This window comes from Triplophysa dalaica, chromosome 5 (genome assembly GCF_015846415.1).
Source record: "Triplophysa dalaica isolate WHDGS20190420 chromosome 5, ASM1584641v1, whole genome shotgun sequence".
NCBI classification, from domain to species: domain Eukaryota; kingdom Metazoa; phylum Chordata; class Actinopteri; order Cypriniformes; family Nemacheilidae; genus Triplophysa; species Triplophysa dalaica.
The window spans coordinates 8,728,434-8,753,321 of NC_079546.1; the positions used below are offsets into that span (position 1 = coordinate 8,728,434).

At 38.9% G+C, this 24,888-nt stretch overlaps 2 protein-coding genes and 1 long non-coding RNA gene across 9 annotated transcripts in view; 1 reads left to right on the plus strand and 2 right to left on the minus strand.

The window, feature by feature from the left end:
• rap1b (RAP1B, member of RAS oncogene family) overlaps positions 1 to 5,893 on the minus strand; it is a 39,804-nt gene extending 33,911 nt beyond the window's left edge. The window contains exon 1 of one of the 2 annotated variants that reach the window (XM_056747605.1): positions 5,876 to 5,893. The gene's annotated coding sequence lies outside the window, so the exon portion shown is untranslated. Of the gene's footprint in view, positions 1 to 5,269; positions 5,423 to 5,875 lie in introns of those variants that run through there. The other variant, XM_056747604.1, reaches the window with a different exon arrangement.
• Positions 5,894 to 8,513: 2,620 nt separating this feature from the next.
• LOC130421071 (uncharacterized) lies at positions 8,514 to 9,930 on the minus strand. Its single transcript, XR_008906757.1, has 2 exons — positions 9,588 to 9,930; positions 8,514 to 9,329 (listed from the first exon to the last, which is right to left on the minus strand). It is a non-coding gene; the product is annotated as an uncharacterized LOC130421071 (long non-coding RNA).
• Positions 9,931 to 12,003: 2,073 nt separating this feature from the next.
• On the plus strand, positions 12,004 to 24,865 carry impdh1b (IMP (inosine 5'-monophosphate) dehydrogenase 1b). Of its 6 annotated transcripts, none has more exons than XM_056747984.1 (17): positions 12,004 to 12,245; positions 12,374 to 12,694; positions 16,134 to 16,232; positions 16,306 to 16,380; positions 19,478 to 19,526; positions 20,623 to 20,724; positions 20,815 to 20,889; positions 20,990 to 21,196; positions 21,350 to 21,437; positions 21,615 to 21,814; positions 21,935 to 22,025; positions 22,104 to 22,199; positions 22,434 to 22,577; positions 22,789 to 22,933; positions 23,047 to 23,190; positions 23,269 to 23,352; positions 23,455 to 24,865. In XM_056747984.1, exons 2-17 carry the CDS (start codon positions 12,492 to 12,494, stop codon positions 23,474 to 23,476), a joined length of 1,824 nt encoding a protein of 607 aa, XP_056603962.1. In that variant the 5' UTR covers positions 12,004 to 12,245; positions 12,374 to 12,491; the 3' UTR covers positions 23,477 to 24,865. The 6 variants fall into 6 exon arrangements, with proteins under 6 accessions (XP_056603962.1, XP_056603964.1, XP_056603961.1 ...); XM_056747986.1 differs by having other exon boundaries at positions 12,004 to 12,191; XM_056747983.1 differs by having other exon boundaries at positions 12,004 to 12,694.
• The last annotated feature ends 23 nt before the right edge of the window (positions 24,866 to 24,888 follow it).

Below are 24,888 nucleotides of genomic sequence, written 5' to 3' on the forward strand. Positions count from 1 at the left end.
TTCGTTGTGAACAACACGCACAAATGAAACCTAATCATGTCATAATCTATTCGAATTTACACCCACCTATGCACAAATGGCTCATTAAACAAACGGCATTATGAATCACAAAACTCTAGAGCAGTTGAGATCGAAAACAGCCCATGTAAGGGTTTACAAAGCAAGTATGCTTTAAAGATAAGTTAGCTCAGATCGCATTTGTTTAAAAGACAACTTGAAAGATCTGATGACACCAAGGGTCATGTGATGAATAGAAAAACAGGCATTCATTGTATGTAGTGGTGTAGTGTTAACTGCCCCCATCCAAATGAGTGTTGAAACCCAACATGTTATTTGCAAGTCAATCAACTCACCTAGGTTACAGGTTGCCAAGAAGGATGCGGTAATAACAAACACGGGGTAGCAAGGATGATTTCACAATCTGGCGTTTCCTTCTGATGCAGTGAATCATGTGGGATTTGAAGAAAAGGTCTCTAATAAGATTTATCAAAGTGTGCTTCTGGTGTTTCTCTCACTTCATCTCAACCTGTGGCACTGTTGTATCATTCTGTTCATCAAGTACTAGGGAGTGGGGTAAGATGAGTCAGGGTGCCAAGTGAGTGAATGAGTGAGGATCCATACAGTTGCCTGTGACTGAGAAATGTTAAAGTAATTTAAACTGTGAACTTCTCTAAACCATGCAAATTAGCGAACTTCCTTTTTATAGAATCATATAAAAGAAAGAATACAGACGAACCATTAATTATTTAATGAAGCAATTTTCTCAAACGGTAGCCGTAGGGTAACAGGGCGGCAAAAAAGCATGTGTGTTCCAATAATGATTTCACAAAGTTTGTGAAAGACTTTTGTAAAAAATAATAATGTATACAGTAAAATCATCCTTGCTTACCAAAGCACTGAAAATAAATATCTGAATTTGTTTTACTCTAACCAAAACGAAAAGAATGCGCTGCAATGCAATAACACAAGGGGCACCAACCTTGCCCATCAACACCTACTTCAGATCTGATTTCCCTAAACTACAATTACGAACAGGGCAAGGTGTCAAACATCTCGTCAAAACAACGACAAGGCGGTAATCGCACGATTTCCATTGCTAGAAACTGTAAGCGGCTTACAGACTGGAAAACAACAGTTGGGAAGCAGATTAAGGAAGGAAAAGGAGCAACGGGAGATGAGATCAATGAGATCTCAGCCCAACCTCAAGTGTCAAATGTCAACGCATGGCAGGGCATCTGACGTCTAACTGACTGACTGCAGCATATAGGCCCCAGGGATGCGTTGACGCACCCATAATTCACAGCAGACAAATGAGCAATTGGGCTTCGTCATGTACTTGTTGCATTTTGATGCGACTCTTTATATCTGAGACTGAAATTATTAATAACAGCTTTCCATGTAGTTCAATAGGCAGTCGAGCTAGCAACATCAAGGTTCTGAGTTTAAGTCCCAGAATGCATATACTGCTCAAATGTATAGCCTGAAGTATATAAAAGCCTGAAGTATGAAAGTAGAAAATCCACATGCTTTCATTATTTACTCATGTTCATGTCATTCCAAACCTGTATTCTACTGCAGAACACAAAATACAACAACAACATCGGAGCCCATTGACTTCCATTGTATGGCACAAACAACTAAGACATTTCTTAAATATCTTCTTTTGTATTCCACGGAAGAAATAGTCATATACAGGTTTTGAACGACAAGAAACTAAATATATATTTTGAGTGATTATCCCTTTAAATCCAACGTTCAATCCCAATCCATGTACTGAAAATGGAAGAAAGATGATGATTTGACCATAAAAAATGATATCTAAATATAGGCTATATGAAATTAAAGCATAAGCTTCGTTCTAATGTCTATTTCTAGTACACGGCTTGAGAAAGGTCTCTGTCTTGCAAGTCACAAATAGCTGCCACAGTCATCAGTCATCACAGCTTACACGCCTATGAGGGCAAAATGTGTGGGAATATATTGGGGAATTGCTTTGGGATCAAACCGACAGACAACATGTGCTCACACTAGCTCTGGTAACATCTTGAGAGCCTCTACATCTGGAGTTTTCTACATTGAGAGCCAGTAAATAAATACACCTGCTGAACTGTTAGAAAACAAGAGTACATTAACAGCATGCAGAACAAACCCACAGATATAGCTCAGCAAACATCAGCTATCTATACACCCTGGAAGCAGCTCGCACAATAATCACATGACTAAAAGGAGGAAGGAAAGCGTGACAGGGCCACCAGGTTTCACGGGGCCCTTTGGCCTAAAGAGGAAGCGGTCAAATTCACTGAGGGCCGCCAGCAGCCTTCTTTTCCCCACACTGTCCTGTTCTTCCTCTCCAGAGCATCTCCTTTCCTCTCTGCTTGGTCGGTTCCTCTTGAAGCCTCAAACTTCCTCCAGAAACCTCAAAAGCTTATCGACAGCCGGCAGTTGATGTTTTGGCATCCCATTGCCCACTATCTCAAAAGTTGTATTCCATTTCCAAGTTGCAGCCTTGGTGCGAAACTACACTACACAACATCTTTAGCTGATATATTATTGCTGTTCTGTAAGCTTTGGCACAGTAAGGATGTCAGCAAATATTCAACATCGCACCAAAGGTAAACATTTGAGGATCTGTCACTAACCATGTTCACATGCACATGATTTAATAGTTGAGGTCTGTAGCCTGGTTTAAGTGATAGTTTACCCAAATATGAAAATTCTGTCATAATTTACTCACCTCGTTGTCATTTCAAACCTATAGGACTTTCTCTCTTCCGCAGAACACAAAAGAAGATATTTTCAAGAATGCTGTTAACTGGCACCCATTCATTTGAATTGGTTTTGAGTTCATACAGTACAAGTGAAGGGGTGCCGCCGGTGCTGTTCGGTTACAGACGTTCTTCAAAATATCTTATAAGAATAAAGAAAGAAAGTCATACAGGTTTGAAATGACAAGAGGGGCGAGTAAATGATGACAGAGTTTTTATTTAGGGTGATCTATGTCTTTTAGCATTTATTGGAGATGCTTGTAGATCTCCTCTAAGTCATTTTGCAAACTAATTAAATCAACATAATAACTCTCATTTATGTCTCGGACAGCAGCTCACAAGATTACAAAATTTAGCTCTTGAGACTATAACAGTGCTTTCATCTGTGTGTTTTTCAAGGTTGTAAAAACACACTTAGTGGCCAGAAATGTTGACATTAAGTTAAAACACTGAATTTTCAGGTGCATGTAAACAGACATTTGTTATTGTTAGGTTTGAGTTCAATTGTAAGGTTGGCGGTTACGGCCCTCTAATACAGTGTCTCTGGGTGGATACTATGAATGATTCAGGCTAGCAGACTGGTCATTTTGAATCAGCCTTTGAGGAATCGGTCCAGACAGCTGTATTAAAAACCACCCTTTACAAAGTCATAGAGACAGACCCTGCATTTGTTTGCATGCAGCTTGACTCCCACAAGTGCTGTGTACTAGTTCCTATACAGCTCAAAGTAAGACCACACTTTTACAACCACAACACAACCGTGACTACTACTACACATGACAACAAGGAATTTCGAACATAAAATGACAGGCACGTGATACACACAATATCAAAGCATCACAGCATATATGAGTCTAAATATAGACGTTTTATACAGGCCCAACCCAGATTTTAAAGGGTCTTCGAATAGTGGGCGTCTTTTTGAGACCAAATCTCTTCATTTTGTTATGTTAAACACAGCTTTCAGACCGGCATTCCTCTGTGCCCAGGAGGACACACTATCACTGGGATTTCCTTCCTCTTGCTCCAGGAGGGACCGGATCGGGGTCAGACCCCAGTAGGGTGAGGTCGCCCAGACCTACCACTTGCAGAGATCCTTTTTAAGTGTTCGCCGTGTGGTAATGAGCAGAATGACATTTCAAAGGCGTATTAATTACTTGTGCATACATATATAGGAATTTACAAAGCATTTTCGATGAAATACCATCTTTACTTTAGGAAGACTTTATTAGAAGTCCCAGAAGTGTAACAAAAACATACACATTACCTTGTAAACCTGAAATTGCTTAAGAACCACCCAAGTTAGTACAGACTTGACAGCTGATCTTAGTTCTAACACTGGAACTGTAATGGTACCACAAACGTATCTGTCATGGGCAGTGACAGATATATTACTGGCATTTTTCCTCGATCGGGAATGACACATGTTTGCTCCAGACTGTTTAAGAACAGGAAACAGTATTCACTCGGTCAATGCTTACACATTTTATCATAAATATCGTGACACACAACACATACAATCACAAATACAGTGCTGGAGGAGGAGTTGCTATAATCTGACAGCAGTCTCATAGGCAGTAAATCCATCATTAAAGATGAATTAAAAATGCATGAAGAAGCAACAGGAGCTTCTTTAACAACCTCATACATCTCTGGTTTAGATGACTGCGGCTCTCAAACACGTCGTGAACCATCTAGTCATATTCAAAATGCCGAACTATTTTAGGTCGTAAAGGCCCTGTAACGGTGGTGGTCTGGAAAGTGGGAACGCACCGTGCATGACAATCTGGGCTCGATTTCTTTCCACGACCCTGAAAAGCACGAATGCATTGAAAACTATTCCCTCCAGTGTGTAATATATATCTCAGCCTGATCCCATTTTCTCACATTCCTCTTGTATAAACTAGTCATCTTTTCTCGACTGAGGAGTCAGGAACAGAACTAGGCGGGGTCGGCGATCAGTCAAATCTAGAAGGAAAGACTGCACTACACAATACGTTACAAAGCAATAACGACAACGTAAACAGCCGTCGTGACCCTTTCTAAACGAGACATTCCGCCGACATATGTGTACGAAAACGACAATCCGCGCTTCGTAAAACTACTCATTCGTACAACTTTTCCATTTCCGCTATAACTTCCACGGCGCCGTAGATAGGATGAAACAACAAAAAACGCCATTCTTCTCGCCACCCAACCCTGCGTGCCCTCGTGAATTACTACGCAAACTTACGACGACACGCTAATGTTATTCCCTACCCAAGCTTACCCTGCTTATATGTGAGGAGTTACATTGTTTCACTCCGCCATATTCTAGACACCCGACCTGCTCTTCCGCAAACCCTGTGCCGTGCATTTCTAACCGGTCTCCTTCGCAACCCTCTAACGCCGCTTCGAATACCCAGAAACGATCCGTGATCCCGCGAAAACCCGATGGTTCCGGCACAATACACCCACCGTTACAAGCGTAACGCCATTGAATCTCCCGCAAACGAGTTACTTACAGCAATCCGCTACAGCTCCAGCCAGCCAGTCAGTCAGTCAGTCTGCGCCTGTGAAAAAGCTGCTCGCGTCTGAGAGGGTGGGTGAGGTTGCGAGCATGACGTGACAGCCTCGGTTTCGACACCGCACGCTCTGCCTACAATTCGGCGTAACGGGAAACGGAGCCTTTTAAAGCGCGAGCACGAGCGACTGCTAAATGTGGCACGTGAAACCGACGCTGTGGATGGAATGCATTTACAGTACAGTACAGAACAGGCTGGTATAGGGACTAAAAACATGAAGAAACGCAGTTCCCTCAAGAGATAAGAGCTATGACACATGTCCAGAAAACTGTCTCTAAAAAATAACCTTTTATAGAAAATAACCAAGGTTTTACTACAGTAGCCACAGTTTAACTATATGTAGTAAAACCATGGTGACGACAAATGTACCTTAGTTTACCAAATTGTTTGAAGTCTGTTTATTTTCCTACATGTTTATTTTACATTTCACGTGTATTTGACAGAGATGATCTCACATGAAATCAAAATCCAATTAAATCAGTTTCAAACAGCCATGTGAATCCATTCGAACAGTTCCTCTCCCATCCACACTGAATTTAGACATACCATTTCTTCTGTTCCCCACAGTGCGCACTACGTTTCAATGGCATCATTCTAGTCCCTGTATGGTATGAATAGTGCCCTATTCTCCCGAGCTGCAACGCTCATCCATCGAGGCTGACTCTGCCACTCCGGGGGGAAAAAAAACCTCAGTGCTAGTCAAATGGCTCATTGAGAGCCACCAGGGGAAGCCAGGAATGCCAAGTATGGTTACTGGCATCAGGAATGCAGGCCCACTCCCTGCTGTGGACCACCCCCCCCCATCCCCTCTGCCGGCAGTCATGTGGCCCCAAACTACATCATTGGTGGAAGTCTGCTTGTCCGATCAGAGTGGTGTTTTTAAGTGTTCTTACGAAATGCAATTAACACGTGTAACATACGTGAGAGATAAATGTGTTATATGTGAAGTGTGTGACATATGAGATGTACATCTTTTACTTGACATGGTGAAATGGAAACCAGTGTGTAAGACAAGTTTCATTAACCAATGAAGTAGATAAGGAACAGAGGAATTTGAGCTTTATATTTGCATTCAGAATCAAAGTCAAACAGACTTTAGTCAAGGAACACTATATTTAATACAAATAATGTGATGGAAAGACAAACAATCCCTTTAATGGGTGGAACAATTTTAATGTAGTCGTAATATTTTTATCTAAAGTTTGACACAAAATGAGGCATGGCGCACTCTGACCATGTATGTTAACTTTAACTAATAAAGACCAGATTTGAATGTAAGCTATTTGAGAGTTATTTTTAGTGCAACCTGTTATAACTCAATTTGCATGCAATTCCTGTAACTATATAGTGCTAATTTTAAGGTTTATATTTGCATACAATTTTACTCATTTAAGTGGTACCAGGGTCCCGAATCATTTTACTGATGCCAACATTTTCTTATCGGTTAGATGACATTAACATTGCGAATGTGAAATTTTGACCTAGATCGTTTTCATTTTCAATCACCAAACTATCAACACAAACTCTCTATGTATCTGTAATTTAATAATAAAATGTAATTTATGGTTAGTTTGTTCATTTTATTTTATTTGAGCATTTTTAGGACCACTACACTTGTTAGTTAGTTATTTCAAACATCATGTTACAAAGCAGGGGGGAAGTTAATGCAATGCCTGTATGAATATACATTGTATCTTGTTTTCTATAAAATATGGAATCAATTTTTTGAGGTGGGGCCTATGGACACATTTCCTTGCAAGTTGCAAATAATCTTCCTCAAACCACATATGTAAACATGTCAGGACAGTACAAAACAGAGCTGACCATCCGCGAGACACCGTGTCTTCCAGATCACATAGAGGAACTCCTGTCTTTGAGGGTGGGTGGAAACTTTAGCTCTTGCTATTCTTAGCTTTGTCTTCCTGTCGGTTGGATGTTTAAAGTTTCTCCATGACATTTACAGTATACAAACCGTGCACTTCTTTGTAGTTTTCGTGAAATACAGCTAAAATCAGGAACAATAAAAAATGATGATGAATATAGCAAGAAACATTCAGAAAGTGTTTAGCATACTTGTTTATGAAGTGTACAATGGGCGTGTACTTCTGCTAATGTATTAGCCTAAATAGGACACTGTTGGTACATTCAGCCAACAGCCAGAACAAATATTTTCAGTATACATCATAGCTTGTATGATCATTACATTCATCATAAGCAAATAATACTCCATTTACATTTTAAGGAGTTGTAAGCTCACTATACGGTACTTTGTTTATTTGAGCTGTTGAAATCTTACAAATTTAAGGTAGTCTTCATGGAATGGGAGAAAGTCACTGAATGTTACTGATACACTTTCATAGGATGTGAGTTGATGATGGCACTGTCTAAGTCATAATTCTGTTGCAAGTACAGTCTTGCTAAAAAGACTGCCCTGAGATTTGATTAAAAAACCCAAGATGAAGCGAGAGAGCCTCTTCAGGAAATGATTTTCACTTGTGCAAATACATGTGTTATGGAACATTTTCGTGTGAATCTGGCATAGCTACCATTCCAAAGTCAAACCCACAGAATCAGACGTGAAAAACAGAAATTAGTTTGGGTTTTGTAAAAGGAGAAAAAGATCAACATTTTATCGAATAACTAACTGACTTTACAAAAAAAACACGTGCTCACTTTGTCTCCTTTAACTGACCTTAATGATTTCCATCAACCTACGCAATATTTTTGCAGGAACTGTGGGTGTGACTTGATCATACATTATATTGCACAATAAAACAGCTTACGTTAAGGTACTTTTGCTGCCAACTTGTGCCGTTAGTGATGCAATGACAAGTTACTTTCGGTTGAAAAAGTCTTAGTAAACAGAAAGCATAAATCACTATTTCACACCTGACCACATTTCTTTGAAATGAAGAGTGGTTTTGATGCTTTTTATCAGTTGTTTGTAAAACAATGAGCAGTAACAGAGCATTTGTTTTGGCCAGTTGGAATGTTGTTATCTTTCAGACATCATTGAAAATGTGTGGAACAGACAAAACAATTAATCAATGTGTTTAGTAGTTTATCAACAAATAACAAAAACATGTGCTTAAGGGTTTCTTATGGTATCATAACACGTAAATGTATAAACATTACTTATTTGAATGTTCTTGAGTGTCAGACAATGTATAAAGTACGAAACATACTTAGTTACTTATTTACTTTAGTAAATACAAAACAAAACCTAAAATCATATATCGTTCTTGAAAGCTTACCTTAACATGTTGAAAATATGTATGGTATTTGGTATGATTTGATGCTGGTTTAAGCTGGTGATGTGCTGGTCCATAGCTAGTTAAACCAGCATGGGAACATACCTAACCTTGCATATGCAGTTTTTTTCAACAGGGAATTTGGAGTAAGTTAAGGACACCTAATTTTAACAACTACATTTTCGTCATTTTTACAACAAAAATTGCAATTTGCAAGATTAAAACACTGTTACAAAAATGTCATCATTTTACAGTATTGTTCATGCAGCATGTTTGTTGTGTGTTTATCCTTAAAGCAAGTAAATATCTTTCATTTCCTTTGTACAGCTGCCAGTGTATTTTCTGTCAAGTCAGCCAAAATGTATAAATCTGATATATTTGTACCAGTATATCCCATTGCTGTTCTTCATAAGCATCCCACAATTTGATGCATACAAGTGCACAAAGACAAACGACGGGTCAGGAAGTCATTCCACGAAAATGTACTTAGTGCAATGAAATGAACGTCCACACATCGGATCATCCTGAGCCCGTGCGCTGCGTGATGGCATCGTTAGCGGTCCAAGATGGAGAAACTGGAGCATGTTTCCCTGCGTGGCTATCGTTTGCCAAAGCAGATCCTTGAGGGTACATCAGACCTCCGACAGAGTCAACCAATCCAAACAGAGCCACCAGAAGCGATAACACTGTCCCGATAAAGTAGAGCTTGAGGATGCCAGACATAATTCAATGCGTATGGCCGGTAATTACTACGAAATAAAGCACACATATTACCCACGCGTTCATCATGAAAGCCGGAAGTTAATTATTTGTACGGGATTAATAGAAGAATAGGTTTAATACAGATTTTAAATAATAAAACAACAAAAGAAACAAAGTAAGTAACTTTAATGAGAAGGATGACATCCTTAATATAGCGTAAGAACAACACGCAAGACAACAGAAGTAACAAGATGCGCGAGACACATGTATCTGTAAATACGTTTAATATTTTATGTCGTTCTTACCAGGAAAGATGTCCGTGAAGCTAATTTATAGGGTTAGATGCAACTGTTCCTCAGTTTATGTGTGTCGCTTTGATTCTGTAGGCTACTGGCACACTTTGCATGAAGATCAGACCCACATAATGCTTCTGTGGGAGTTTCCAAAATGATCCAGCCTGTAAAAATTCCCTGTCCGTTGCTATTTTCATCTATGCAGGAAACTACATTGACTTCAGATATAGTTCTGTGATGTATTAATAAACGTAACCGGTTTTTATTGTCTGACGTTTAGTATATTTTTTTATAACCAGTCAATAGAAAAACGAATTGGTCATTCCTGTGAAACAGGATGTTCTCATTAGTCATCAAAAAGTGCTAAGGGCAACCACTGTATTGTGCAACACAAGTGCATTACACTCACATTTACATTTAGCATTTGCAGACTCATTTATCCGAAGCGACTTACATTGCTTTATCCCATACATGTTACATAGGTATTTGCAATCCCCTGGAATCGAACCCACAACCTTGCGTTGTTACCGCAATGCTCTTGCCACTTAGCTACAGGAAAGCTGTAAATCATTACAAGTCATACAAATGTCATTGAACCCAATATTAAGAATTCAAAAAAAATAAAATAATGAAAAAGTCCAGGCCTTTGGATAGCGCAACGTGGGTGACACACAACAAGGCGGAGTTGTGTCTTCTAAAAGGAAGAGATCAAAAAAGGGGTCTTTGCTGTCCTCGTGTGGTCAAAAGGAAAATAAGATGAAGACAATTACCAAGAAAAAGCGCAAGGGGGGGACAAATTTTATGAAATATATAGGCAAATGAAATAACATTTACTACAGACAAAAATAGACGAGTCATTTTCGTGAGCACAAATCTTGATGCGACAGCATATTATTTAACAAAATTCGGGAGGAGCATAATGTAATCCAACCAATCAGCGTGAAGGAGACGCTATATAAAGCCATCCCTCCATCCTATATGACAGATGTCATCGCTTCACTCGCTGCTGGAGTATGTTGGGTTCGGGGCTCTGGGGCCCTCCTCTCCGGAAAGCATGCTTCTAATTTTATTGCTACAGTTGGGCATGTTCCTGTCTATTCCAGTATGGTTTGAAATAAACAATTGATTCAGTCTAATGTGAAAGAACTTGACTGGCCTGCCCATACCTAGCTGAACAAACATCAAGGACTGTTTAATCATCACCCAAACCCATCAATGACTTGTACACATGTGGGGGTACAGTCATTTGGGAATTAAAAAGGCCCTAAAACGGTTGCAACAAATATTGCAACAAAGTTCTTTAATATGGTATTGTATGGTTGAGCAGATTGATTTAAATAACTGTAATAGATAAACATGTTTGTAAGAAGGGGGGTTCCAATAATTTTGTGCATATAGTGTGTCAACGTTAATTATGGTATTTTTCAAAGTACCAAGGTACCAAAGAATTGTTTTTCAAAGGCTTCACACAGACGTTCAAAACACAGGCAGAACTTTTTCACAGAATAAAATCACCTTTACAGTACTTGTCTAGTAAAGAAAAGCTTTTTATATAAGTTACCAAACTGAGGTCATTTGAAGAACATGAAGAATCAGTTTTACACGTTTTATTACGTTTGTGAGCACGTGAGACACACACTCAAGCAACAAAGTCAGGGGTCTTATGTCATGCGCCTGTGTCTGTCACACTCTGGTAAATGAGACCCCCCTGAGACTCATTAACACGGTCATGGCAACCACAGAACGAGAAAAAGATGTTTGCTTAATCCAACTAGAAAACAATTAATGTTTAAAGAGGTATGTACAGTACCTTGCAGGCCTGTTGCATGCCAAGTTATGTTTAATTGTAGTAAGACAAAGATAGGCTTTCTATAAGGCCAAAGAGGATTTTAGCTTAAGCCACTGTCTCCAACCCTCAACCATCTGTTAAGCTTATTACAAAAAGTAAAGAAGATTCAGTTATTAGTATTCAGCCAAATATACGTATCAGCTACTTGGTGACACTGTTTTGACCTACGCTTATTTATAGAGCTATGTTAAACTACATTTTATTATAATGTTTAGGAGTTGAACAGTGGACAGTGAACTTCATATCTTAGGGAAATCTTTTGTAAATATGTTTACTAATGCAAGCATTACTTAATCTTAGGTTATAGATTTGAACAAACAAGACTGTAGGTTTGAAATGTCAGCTTGTAACCCGCCCCACGTTGTAACTACTGTTACATTGCAAATATTTCATTTAGCAACTGGTACTGTGTTAACATTCACAACCATAATCTGAGTCTGTAAAGTGTAAAGCTTTCCTCTTAATGTTCCCCAGGTCTTATTCTCCTATCCTCTTTGTACGAGTGACGTGTGCTCTATGCTTGGGCCACAAAGAGAGAAAGAGTGCTCAAAACATTTCTTTTTATCTCCTTTTCATTCTCTGCGTCCTAGTCCGTATCTCCCTCAGGCTTGAACTCTCATTTGCTGTTTCTCTCTCGCTTTTCCCTTTTATCTGGTTTATTTGTCAATCCCTCCATTTCTCTGTCCACCTATTGACACACGCGTAGGCCAGAGGGATTCAGAGGTGGGACCATCTCCACGGCGACACCCCGGTCTCCATGTGAGCAGGTACGTAGAGAATGGATCCACAATTCCTGGGAACTCACTCACGCTGGCTGTGAGGTAAGTCAAAGCAATCCTGTCTCCTCATCTCACTGGATAATAGGTTAGGTAGGTTAGATCTGGATTTACATGGAGATAATTGAGACTTCAGTTCTGGCTCATTTCAACACATGTATTTTTTGTTTTAGATTGTCATTCTGGGACATATGATCGTGGCACTTTGAATAGGATTCAAAGAGAATCATTTGCATTTGCACTGACGCATGAGTCGGGCTTCGACTGGTCAGAAGGCTGTTTGTTTTGGACATGAGTTCATCGCAGGATTTATCCACAAACTGGGCAGATATGGAAGAAATCCCGGACCATCCCCAAGAACAGGTGACCCATGAGATGTCGGACAACACCGACTCTTGGTCCAATGCTTTCCCAGGGGTGTCTCATGTGCGTGGACACGAGTCTGCAGCCCAGCGCTACAACGTGACACGCTTACAAGCAGGTTTTCCAAACAGGTGAGTGACAGGACACAATGTCACATAAAACCCAGTCTAAGTTAAGTCCCCCCTGTCATTTCCTTACATTGATGCATTTCTTTCTCAACATATTTAACTTTGAAGATCAGTCCTTATACAGTAATTAATGTATAAATCATTTTAATCCCCAATCTTTAGAACCACCAAGATTAAGGGTTAAAACAAGCTTGGATAATTACATGGCTTAAAAATAGATTCCGGGTCAATAAAAGTTGGCTTTTAAAAGAGCACAGAACTATTCTGGGAACAGAAGATCAGGTCGTCTCCTTCAGCTACGCGGGACACACTGTAGAGTCCTGGCAAAGTCCAAATGGGTCAAAAATTGTTGTCTAAAATAGCCGCTGGTACGGGAGGATATTCTGACCCACTTATGGAAAGGTACACAGAACCGCTATGTGACCATTTTTTTCTCTGGTGAAAAAGTGTTCGAGAAAAAAACTAAAGTCCGAGGTTAAGATTACTGTTGCTAATGGAGAGCAGGTTGTGCATTTTAAACACACGCTGTGCTTTACACAAATAAATTTCACAAACCCGCATGCTGGTTGAAGACCCACAGGGAATCATGGGATAGCTTCTTTAATAAATCTGCACTATTTACATTTAGACATTTAGCAGACGCTTTTATCCAAAGAGTTTAGGAGCAATAAGCGATAGTTCATACAGGAGCCATAATACATTAGTTGCCAATACAAAGTTACTGGTTTCAACAAAAGCTAGACCACTACCTGTTGAGAGAAAGGGTTAGTGTATTTTTTTTTTCATTTGTTTGTCAAGTATTCACAGAAGAGATGGGTTTTAAGTTGTTTTTTAAGCACTAATACTGATTCCGCCTTGGAATAGCAGGAATGTTGGATATTAATAGGGATTTTTAAAGAGAAAATCCTAATTTGAGGTGTGATTTATTGAAGGAATAACCCTAACGCACATTGTATTCAAAGTTGTTGGGTGTGTTATGGTCAGCTGCCCATGTTTATCAGTGGAATGCAAAACCAAAGCAAACAACAAAGTGCAAGGGTGATTTAGGACAATTTTGTCAATGAAACTGAACTACAATTCACCTCTTTAATGATTTATTTAACATAGATCTACATTATATTTTCCAAAGGATAGGAAAGCTGACACAAATTGTTTATTGTAACTTTCAGATGGTTGAAGAACCTCAAACTCAATATCAGATGACTTTGCATTTTGCAACTGAATTTATTTCACTATTTATGCACTATTTTTTTTGCAAATGGTACGAATAAATGGGCACGTTAAGCAACTTTATTCAATTCTGATATCTTCATGGTAAGGAGGCACCATGGCCAGTCTGGCCAATCAGCGAAGAGGATCTTTGATTTTCTTAAGAACAGTCATACTTTAGCAATTGGCTTTGGAAATTGGTTGTGACTGACTCCATCTCCATCAGTGGTGCTAAACAATTACAAAGGCCATCACGTGTCCTTACTTTGGATATAACATTGTGCAAATGAAGTTTTAGCGGAAACAAAGAAAATATCTTCATGCCCATAACATGTCTTACCAATGCAACATGAATTGCATTGGTTTTAATGGAGGGTGTCTGTGGGTCTCTGGTAGTGTACATTTGTTGGATGTTATCTGGCAGCACCTACAGAAATAGACCCTAAAACACATAACATATCACATTTTAGTGGGTTTTAATGATACACAGATGGTGGTTCATAGTGAAATAATAGAAACCATTGTGTTGTATTGTTGTTTTCAGCATGAATGTTACAAGTCAAAAGTCCATACCAGGAAGTAAGGCCTATACTAAGAAGAACTGGGGGTGTTTTTAAAGGAAATACCCAATATTATTACAGTGTACCTACCGAGGTGTGAGAGATATTAAATCATACCCGTGTGTAAGGAAGGAAAGAGTTAACCATGCCGTCACCACGTGGATGTAACAGCGAGGATATGACGCGGGCTCCCTGTGTCTGCCTCGTTCTCTACATAAACCCACACTCATCACAAGACCCCGATACAAAAGAGATATTTTCAAGTATTGGAAGCCAGCAAGGAAAGTACGATTAGGGGCGTAAATTAAACCGATTTCAGACCACTTGCAGCGTTGTAGGTCTAACGTAGATTGTGTGATTCAATTCTGACGCGCACCAGCTCATCCGCTTCAGATAAACGCGTGCTCGTCTAAAAAGAAACAGGTTTGGTTTTTTCATTATTCAGTTTGAAAGTGTAGCATTGTGGCATTAGGAGCTTGAATGTGGGAAACGTGGATTTCATGCAGGTGTTGACGTGTGTGTGTGTGTGTGTAGAAAAGAGAACAACCATTTTTTTTACTGCGTGGCGACTATGGTCATCGTTTTCTTAACATTTCCAACAGCGAAAGAATAACCTTCATTACGTGCATGGACACAATAGTTTTGTAATACTTTTGTTGCTTGCTGACGAACGCATTATTTCATGAAATGTATTGTTATAATCACTGTTAATAATGTGTAATAGACGCATTTCCGTTTAGTCTCGTGTCAAAACCGACATGCTATGGTCAATGTGTATTGCTAAGGTTCGGAAGTTTATTAACTCAAAACCTATTTTAATGTGTAGGTGTGAGCTTCCCTGCCTTACATTTGATTTAGCAAATGTAGGTCACCGGGCCAGTAGTGTGTGTATTACCCGCTCAAAGCAATATAGTAAAGAAACTGTATTGCAGACCTTTCCACCCTCGTCTGTTTGTATGCAACATCTGCTCTTCTATTTTTATGTGACGCGTGAAGACAGAATAATATTATAAGGTCACGGAGCTAACGTCATATTTATTGTGGCTTCAGAATGTATACAGGCTGTAGTCTAAATCCGTGTTTATTTCTATCACTAACCTAAACACGTTTTAGTCCAAAGCACGCATGGTTTAAACAGAAAATGCATGTGCATAAGATAGATTTGTTGAAGTAAATAGGACTTCTTGCAAAGCAGCGAAAGATTATTGTTAAAATATTGTGTAATGGTAGAAAAGTTATTTACATACATATGGATTTGGGGAGAAAGCAAAGAAAGAATGTACATATAAGTAATGTAACTGCTATGTTTTGTTAAGATGCCAGCATTTTGAGAGACATTTTAAGATTTACCTTTAAAATCTGACATTGTTAGAAAGGACAGTAAGCTAGTGTTTCCCAACCATGTTCCACCAGCACCCCTGCACATGTTCAATATGAATTCGTATTTTGAATATGTAACTGATTTCTGGTCTTGAAGGTCTTTGCTCCGAAATGTGTACTGGTGTGCCTCTAGGAACAGTGTTGGGAGCTGCTGAATTGCAGACTCTGTGTAGCATTGCAATTCAAAAATGCAGAGATAGTCGGACTTTAGAATCAAAAGTAAAAGGCCAGACTGCTAGTGAAGTCAGCTGTATGTTATTGACAGGCTTGTGTTTGTGTATTTCTTACTCCAGTATGGCAGACTATCTTATAAGTGGAGGTACGGGCTATATCCCAGAGGATGGCTTGACTGCCCAGCAGCTTTTTTCTGTCGGAGATGGTCTCACCTACAAGTAAGTACCTTTCAATGGGCTCCTCTCCTTGCAGTGATACTCCGTGCGTATGTAACGGGCATCCACATTACAGATCAGGACAGAAGTCTGCCCGAGACGGGCTCACGGCTGAAGAGCTTTGCTCTATGGGGGACGGTATGACTTACAAGTGAGTAACATGGTACTTCACATAAAGCCGTCATATTATAACCGCAATCTCCTTGTGAGATCAATAAAGGAAGTACATCATTTCGGCCAAACATTAGCTCTGATAAATCCTTTGCCCCACACACATTCAACCAAACTGCCCTGGAGCAGCAGCATGCAGTCCTGCATGAGTATTTGTATGATGCGTTTCAATGTGATCTCTGTATCTCTTTGAACATGAAGTTCTTCCGAGATTATCTTAATTGAAATACATGCCAAATTCATTAATACAGAACAGAACAAACTTGATTGACAAACTAACAAAGCTAAACTTGGGTCAGCATTCTGCATTTAATCCACAGAATTGGCAGAAAGTTGGTTTGAAACTCTATGGATGTATGTATTTGTCTGCGTCTTAGCAGCTTTGAAAAACAATAGATAAGGGTTTGGTTTTAACGCTTTATTGTTTTAACAACTACCAACATGTTTATAAATCAGTCCGTGTTTGTTTATTTGGCGGTTTGTTACACAATAACCTTAAGGCTGGTTTTTTTTTCTTCTAACAAATCATTCCTGGGTGCTTTTGAACTTCATAGTTCAACTTGAATGATCTGTCAACCTTGTTTAATGTTATGAACATACAGGTTTACATAACAAGATCAGTTAAAGCTCGCTGGCCTGATGAATCGATTATGTCACCTTAGTGAATGAATGAATGAGGCATTTATTTAGCGGTTTATTGTGTATTGCTTTACACCCAAACGCGTTTTTTTTTTACAATCTTATGAGGGGGTCTCTCCTCACACACCACCAGTGTGCAGCATCCACTTGGTATGCGTTAGGAGGTTGTAAATCACTAACAGTGTTGTCTTATTAGCAAAGCTTGTAAGGTTGAATGTCTACTGTGTGATCTTTAATGAAAGAGATGTGGTGCAGACCACATGACTGTCCTCATGCTGGCATCATGTGATTGCTTCTGTACAATGGTACAAAGGTATAGAAAGCAGGCTTGTATGTCACAGGCTCATATGTGTTAAATCAATTAACTAAATTCATATTAGCAAATGAGGCTTATATGCTGGTTTTAAGTTGTTCTTTACTCTTTTTGGGAAGATGACAATGGGCTGTACTATTGTATTGCTTCCCTTTTTATAATGAGATGTTATTTTATCACAGTAATGGAAATTATCCATTAGGAGATCCGTCAATTCAGTTCACATTTATTTGTATCGTCAAACGCTTTTTAAAACACATTAAGGACCTTTGCAGAAAATGAAAGCATACTTTCAGGTTTTATTACATCATTAGCTAAACTTGATTTGCTGAGTGTTATGGACCTTAAAAATTATATAATGAGTAATATCAACGCTTAAAAAGGTATATTTCTTTGGTCAGTGAAACATTTATATTACGATATAAAATATATATAAAACATACACAGTTTAAACAAATGTTTTTAAATGTAATCCATTATGCTTTATTGCTTTGAATAAATGATAGAATGACTGGGACTTCTTATGTTTCTGAAACGGATGAGATATATAAAACGCCACTGCATTATTAAATACATTTCAGACTAGAGTAATTGCTTAAAATCGTTCACAAATTATTGATAATGTTAAATTTCCTTGCAGCATTTTTCTCCTTTATTTTAAAAGTCATCCATTACATAACATCATCATTTATTAAACGATTATTACATAAATGTAATGGAGTTGCATTTGCAAGTTTATGAAGCCAGATCAAAGCAATAGAAAATACAGGACTTAATGTATGCAAATCAGAACAGCTTTTACATTAACTATACTTTTTAAATCATGCATATATTTAGATGAAACTGTGAATATTTGTTGAATCCATCTCTGCTAAAAGGCGTGTTTTCTCCCTGATGAAGGAATGATTGAATGTACCCACAAGCAGAGCGAGGCAGAATGGCTTTTTAATAATGTTATTTGCATAAAAAGAAATAGGAGCTGTGTGGTGAATTATTCAGTGAAATGTCCCTCGAAGAGAATGAACTATTATGAGATATTATACTTGGAATGAATCTATTGTCAGATAATGAAATACTTAAGATCAAATCTTATTACACCAAGTCGCAAATAAAGTTTGTCTGTAATGATCATTGGCAACGTGGATGGCATCTGCATGGTTGGTGGGCATCTGTAGATCAGTCGGTCATGTCGGATTTAGTGTTTTTCTCACCACGGCCTCATTAAGAAGGAACTAACGGAACTCAGGAACAGATATTCTGGCTTTTCTTGACGTTCCCACCCCGTGTTGTGGATGTTAGGTTTGTGTGACTGCTGCATGTGGGTGCAGAGGAGCCCCGCCCTGTCTCAGCAGACACAGTCTCCTTGTTTAGACGACTCACCGCAAACGGAGGATAGACAACTATCAGATGTTTTTCATTGCCCTGACTTTTCCCTTCATTGGTTCACATGCAATATTCAGGACCTTTCTCATTTCCTGTCCTTCTGCTAGGTAATGGCACTACCAAACAAAAACAGCAACATTTTGTCTGTATAAGGAGATTCCTCTCTTTCTCTTTTTCTCTGTCTGCGTACAGAAGTAAAACAATATACAGCACATCCAGAAAGATTTTTGTGGGTTGGTTAAAGTTTATTTGGAGAACAGATTCGTCAGCATCACCTCATTCCTTTTCCACTGTTTTTTTGCCTTTTAAAAAAGCTACACTTTTGGTGATTTATGGTTTTTGGAGTTTATTATGCTTGACTTTTTGTCTAGACAAAAAATCATTTGGCTAAAGTCTTCTGAATAACTTTGCAAATCTGTAACTTGCATACCTTGAAGGTCTGTTGAGGTCTATTAAAATTACAATAAATAATTTTTAGTATGCCATTATTATAATGATGATAAACTTGTCTACAATAATATTCACAAATAGCATCCTAATGCATATGAAAAATGATTGAATTAAGGTTTGTTCATTTGAAATGGACTGTGTTATTTGTTGTTTTGCCTTGGAAGTATTTTTTATTTTAAGGAATTTTACTGTATTTCACTATAGGTGGCCTTTCTCATGACATTTTTGTTTTGCTGTGAGACACAATTGGCAGATCATTGACTGTCATCTGTGCTCTGTGTGTCTCCTACAGTGATTTTCTGATCCTGCCCGGCTTCATTGACTTCACCTCAGAGGAAGTGGTGAGTCTTCTCGCTGGCCCTCATCCACACGTTCATTTACTGACTCTATTTGTTTTCATAATGACAGTGTACGTTTCAAAATCCCGTCTGCATTTTCTCTTCTCACTATTTTTAGCTAAACGTCTGCTTCTTAGGCCAGACCTTTGAGATTTAGAAAAGAGGCAGTTATGTGTGTCTGTTCTCTCCAGTTCTCATTGTTTTCATTCTCAACATATTTAAATAAGAAAGTACATACGTGAACGCTTAAATTATAGTATTTTACTTTACTTTTCGGAGCGTGTTTGTTTCTTTTTGTGTCACTTAATTCAGCCGTAATTTAGCAAAATGTATTATGTTTTCATAACCAGCTGCACTTTCTCAATCGTTATAATTTTCATCTAATACCTCTACCCACACACATTAGAATGTGCACATTTCACACTATTGTCTTTTGTTTTCAGTTTTATTTTTATTGCCTTGGGCACACTCTGGCAACTTACAGATAAAATAAATGAAACCATAACTCAAAAATGTAATAATATTGCTTGTGTGAATAAGATTGAAACTGAAACACTGTATTGGAAGGTTTGGTGGTGTAATAACAACTTAAATGCCTTTGTGTCCGTCGCTTTGAAACTTTGCTAATAAAACCAGCTTTGACTGAACTGTGAGTTTGGGAAATTTCCCACCATGGTGTGTGTTGTCTCACGGGACCGCTCTTCCCCCACCTGTGTGAATGCGAGAGCGTATTTTGGGAATTTGGCTTGTGGTGGTGTGACATGACGGTTGTTAGGTGAATGTTTGTGAGCTTATCTGCGTACGAGGAATAATTCTCTGCTCTGGCGTATAAGACAAGGTCACAGCCTTCATGGTCAAATTGTATCGGCCCGTTCTTCTCCTACTAGTGTTTGGATCACATGCTCTTTAACAGATACTTATTATATACGATTATCTTTGAATTAGAGTTCAAAATGTTTTGGTCCAGAACATCTAAATCAAAAGTCTTTATCAGATCAATGCTCCATGTGTCAGTTTTCAAGTTGACAGTTGGTGTACTTCTGCCCCTTGTGGCTAAACATGAAACTAACTATAAAAACTATTCATTTTTTATGTTTAGGACTTGACTTCAGCATTGACCAAAAAGATCACATTAAAGACCCCACTTATCTCCTCTCCCATGGATACCGTCACCGAATCCGCAATGGCCATCGCCATGGCAGTAAGTATTTCTCCACCACTTCCACTTTAATCTGATTGGTCAAGACATCTGTCAATCATTCTTATAAATGTCTCTGACTGTCTAATCTAGCTCATGGGAGGGATTGGAATTATTCATCATAACTGCACCCCAGAGTTTCAAGCCAACGAGGTGCGCAAGGTCAAGGTAAGAGTACAGCTATCTTCATGAATTTGTAGTTGATGCCATCTTTGTGTACGAAAGCCTTAAGATCTCGGCTTAATAAGATGTCTGTGTATGTGTGCAGAGGTTCGAGCAGGGTTTCATCACCGACCCAGTGGTGCTTACCCCACGTCATACTGTTGGTGACGTGCTTGAAGCAAAAGTCAGACACGGGTTCTCAGGAATCCCAATAACCGAGACTGGCAAGATGGGCAGCAAATTGGTCGGCATCGTCACGTCACGAGACATCGACTTCCTGTCTGAGAAGGATAATAACAAACCTCTGGAAGAGGTGATTTCTGTTTTTTTGTCATCTTAAAAAATGTTTTAAGTTATGATCCTGTTTTAAGTTTCGTAAAGACTTCAGTGATTTGTTTGGTAATATAGTAACTGCATCAATCCAGTGAATATTTTTTTTTTCTTATTTCTCTAATTGTTTTTATAGGCCATGACTAAAAGAGAGGATTTGGTAGTTGCTCATGCTGGCGTCGCACTGAAAGAAGCCAACGACATCCTGCAGCGCAGCAAAAAAGGTGAGATCACATCCAGCCACGCTAGATACTTCATGTGTCATCATGGTTATTACAGCGTGATTTGAATTTTGTACACTATTAATATTGAATAAATTGAATAATTGCTTTAATTATACTTAAAAAGATTCCCACAAAAAGCTGTTTGATATTGACAGACGTACGTCTTCTCTTGAACAGGTAAACTGCCAATTGTGAATGACAAAGACGAGCTGGTGGCTATTATCGCCCGTACGGATCTGAAGAAGAACAGGGACTACCCGCTCGCCTCCAAAGACTCGCGCAAACAGCTGCTGTGCGGCGCCGCCATCGGAACCCGTGAAGATGACAAATACCGACTGGATCTGCTCGTGCAGGCAGGGGTGGATGTAGTGGTCCTGGTAGGTCACAGGAATAAAATCTTTTTATAAAATAATTTCATAGTAAGCAGAGAGTAAACACATTTGGACATGGTCTGCGAAGTTGTGATATTGAGATAATAGGTGTTTGTTTGTCAACAGGATTCATCACAAGGCAACTCTGTATACCAGATAAATATCATCCATTACATCAAGCAGAAGTACCCAGAGCTGCAGGTTGTGGGTGGAAACGGTAAATTTCAAACTGAAATGCTATCGTTATTCATCCTTTATATCTTATACATTCTTAACAGTTTAATTCTTTTTGAAGTGGTTACAGCTGCTCAGACCAAAAACCTGATCGATGCAGGTGTGGACGCATTGAGAGTTGGAATGGGGTGTGGTTCGATCTGCATTACCCAGGAAGGTTGGCAATGCTTTCTTAGATTTTTTTCTTCACAAGCATTTAATTTCCCACGTACTGCATAATACAGATTAAGCATTGAATTCATTGTTGAATTTCAAAGTAGTCTTAAAGTCTTTATTTGACCTCATTTCACATGCTAGCCAATCATAAAGCCTGTTTATACTTGTGCAGTAATTTCAAGAACATTAAAGGTAAAACTGCAATGAAAGATATGTTTTTCTGTTTCTGCTCTAGTCATGGCTTGTGGCCGGCCTCAAGGCACCTCTGTGTATAAAGTGGCAGAATATGCTCGCAGATTCGGTGTGCCAGTCATAGCAGATGGAGGAATCCAGACGGTCGGTCACGTGGTGAAGGCCCTTTCCCTGGGCGCATCTACAGGTTTACAAATTCGTTTTGTTGATTCATTTACAATTTCACAATCATTTCAAGGAGCTTTACCATGTAGAATAGTGTCTTAAGTAAACCAAAGTCCTGATTTCTATAAATCAAGCATAATTTAAATATTTCTAGTGTAGTTTTATTTACACAACTCATTTCACTGGAAATCTGAAACGAATCCAGCTTGACTTCAAGTATGTTTTGTCTGCAGTTATGATGGGTTCTCTGCTGGCTGCCACCACAGAAGCTCCAGGCGAGTATTTCTTCTCTGATGGGGTGAGGTTGAAGAAATACAGAGGCATGGGATCTCTAGATGCCATGGAGAAGAATACCAGCAGTCAGAAACGTTACTTTAGGTGTGTGCGTTTGTTAACCCTAGATGTAAAAGAGTACCTTTCAATACATTTACTTGAATTTTCAAGCATTAGATCTGACTGTGTTTTTTGTGTGCTGGTTGGCTGTTTGGCAGTGAGGGGGACACGGTAAAGGTGGCTCAGGGTGTGTCCGGTTCGGTGCAGGACAAAGGCTCCATCCATAAGTTTATCCCGTACCTTATCGCTGGGATCCAGCACGGATGCCAGGACATCGGCGCAAAAAGCCTCTCGGTTCTTCGGTGAGTTCAATACATGTATTTATTTGTTTGTTCTGTTTTGTTTTTTGAAAATCTTCATACTATGTTTACACTCTTTAGCTCCATGATGTATTCCGGAGAGCTGAAGTTTGAGAAGAGAACAATGTCTGCTCAGGTTGAAGGAGGCGTGCATGGACTTCACTCGTAAGTCACCAGGGGGCGTCAGTACTCAACTTATATTACGTTAACAGTAACTATTTTTAGATGAATTTTAATACTTTTGATGATTTTCTCCTGTCTTTATAGTTACGAGAAACGTCTTTACTAATGGTAGAGGTGGAGCGAGGATGAGAAGTAGTGACCAAACACCTGAAAAATCTTATACCAACAAACGTAACCCAATCACCCTTTCTCCAATCTTCACAACAGTGGGAAATGGAGAAGAAAAGTATTAATAGTTTGAGAGCAGGACCTCAAACAAAACCAGTCATCCATACAATACCAGTTGCACCCAGTGGAGTATCAGGGTTGCCAAAAAGCTGGCTATTCACTAGCAGAACAGCAAGACCAAAAAGGCATTGGAGCTATTGTTCTTGAAAGCCTTTTTACTTCCCAAAATGATGCTGCGGCCGCGTCGACGCATTTAAAGTTTCACATCATTGCAGCATCTAAGTCAATCTCTTTCTATTTGCAAACTGACGACTGCCATGAGACCAAGTGCTCGAATTATACTTGAGGCAATCTTTTCTGTAGTCCATTTGTAACTACTGAAGATGCTATATGATATATTTTTGTTTTAGAAGGAAGAGAGCAGGGGTACTTAAAATGGTTGTATTTATGATGGTGAAATGTCTAAATGTGGGACAAGTCTGTTTATCTTAGCGTTCTCCTGTCCAGGATACGTGTTCTGTATCTGTGTGTACGATTCATGCCGAACACAAATATATCAAATCTTATATCTGTAAATACACACCATTGCTCTAAGAGTCTCATTGTTGTCCTGATATTTTTGACCAAAAGCTGGAACTTATATTTGAAGGGTTTGCGATTAAGTCAACTGAGGCTGACTTTTTAATACAGTCTTGACTGGAATTGTAACAAAGAATTATAAATGCAATTGAAGCTCTGGTGAAAAGGTGTAAAGAGTTTTAATGTGCATGCTGTCGTGTTTTTTAAGTTGTAACATGGCGACGTTTATACTATTTTCATTACTGCCAAGCACATTTTGTTTTTTGTTTATCGTTTGACTATATCGAATCTTTTACAAAAGCCAAATAAATGCTTTTAGTTCCTGCTCGGTCTTCTTATAGTCACCAAAATGTCCCACGGCTTTGTGTGTTGGGAGAACCAGTGAAATGCCTTTGTGTCATAAATTAAGGATACTGCCAAGGGAAGCATGTCATCCGTGTGAATTTAGTTTTTTAACAACAGTACTATGAATTGCTTTTTATTCTGTTCCCAATGGAGTTTCTTATGTAGAAATCGTGCACTCTGTACCTCGGAATATGTGGACACAATCATATACACAGCAAGTTAAATCTGCATAATGATGTACAAAGACATGGTTTGCATCCTTTTGTCTACTGGATGTTGCTTGTTTGCTGTTCCGTTAAACTCAAAAGCCAACTTTGTTTCCTGCTGTTTACTCGACCGATGTTGCTGATCCTGTTCAATATTGTTGGAAATAAATAAACGTAATAAATCTGTTATACAGTGATCTGTTGCTGTATGAATTACAAT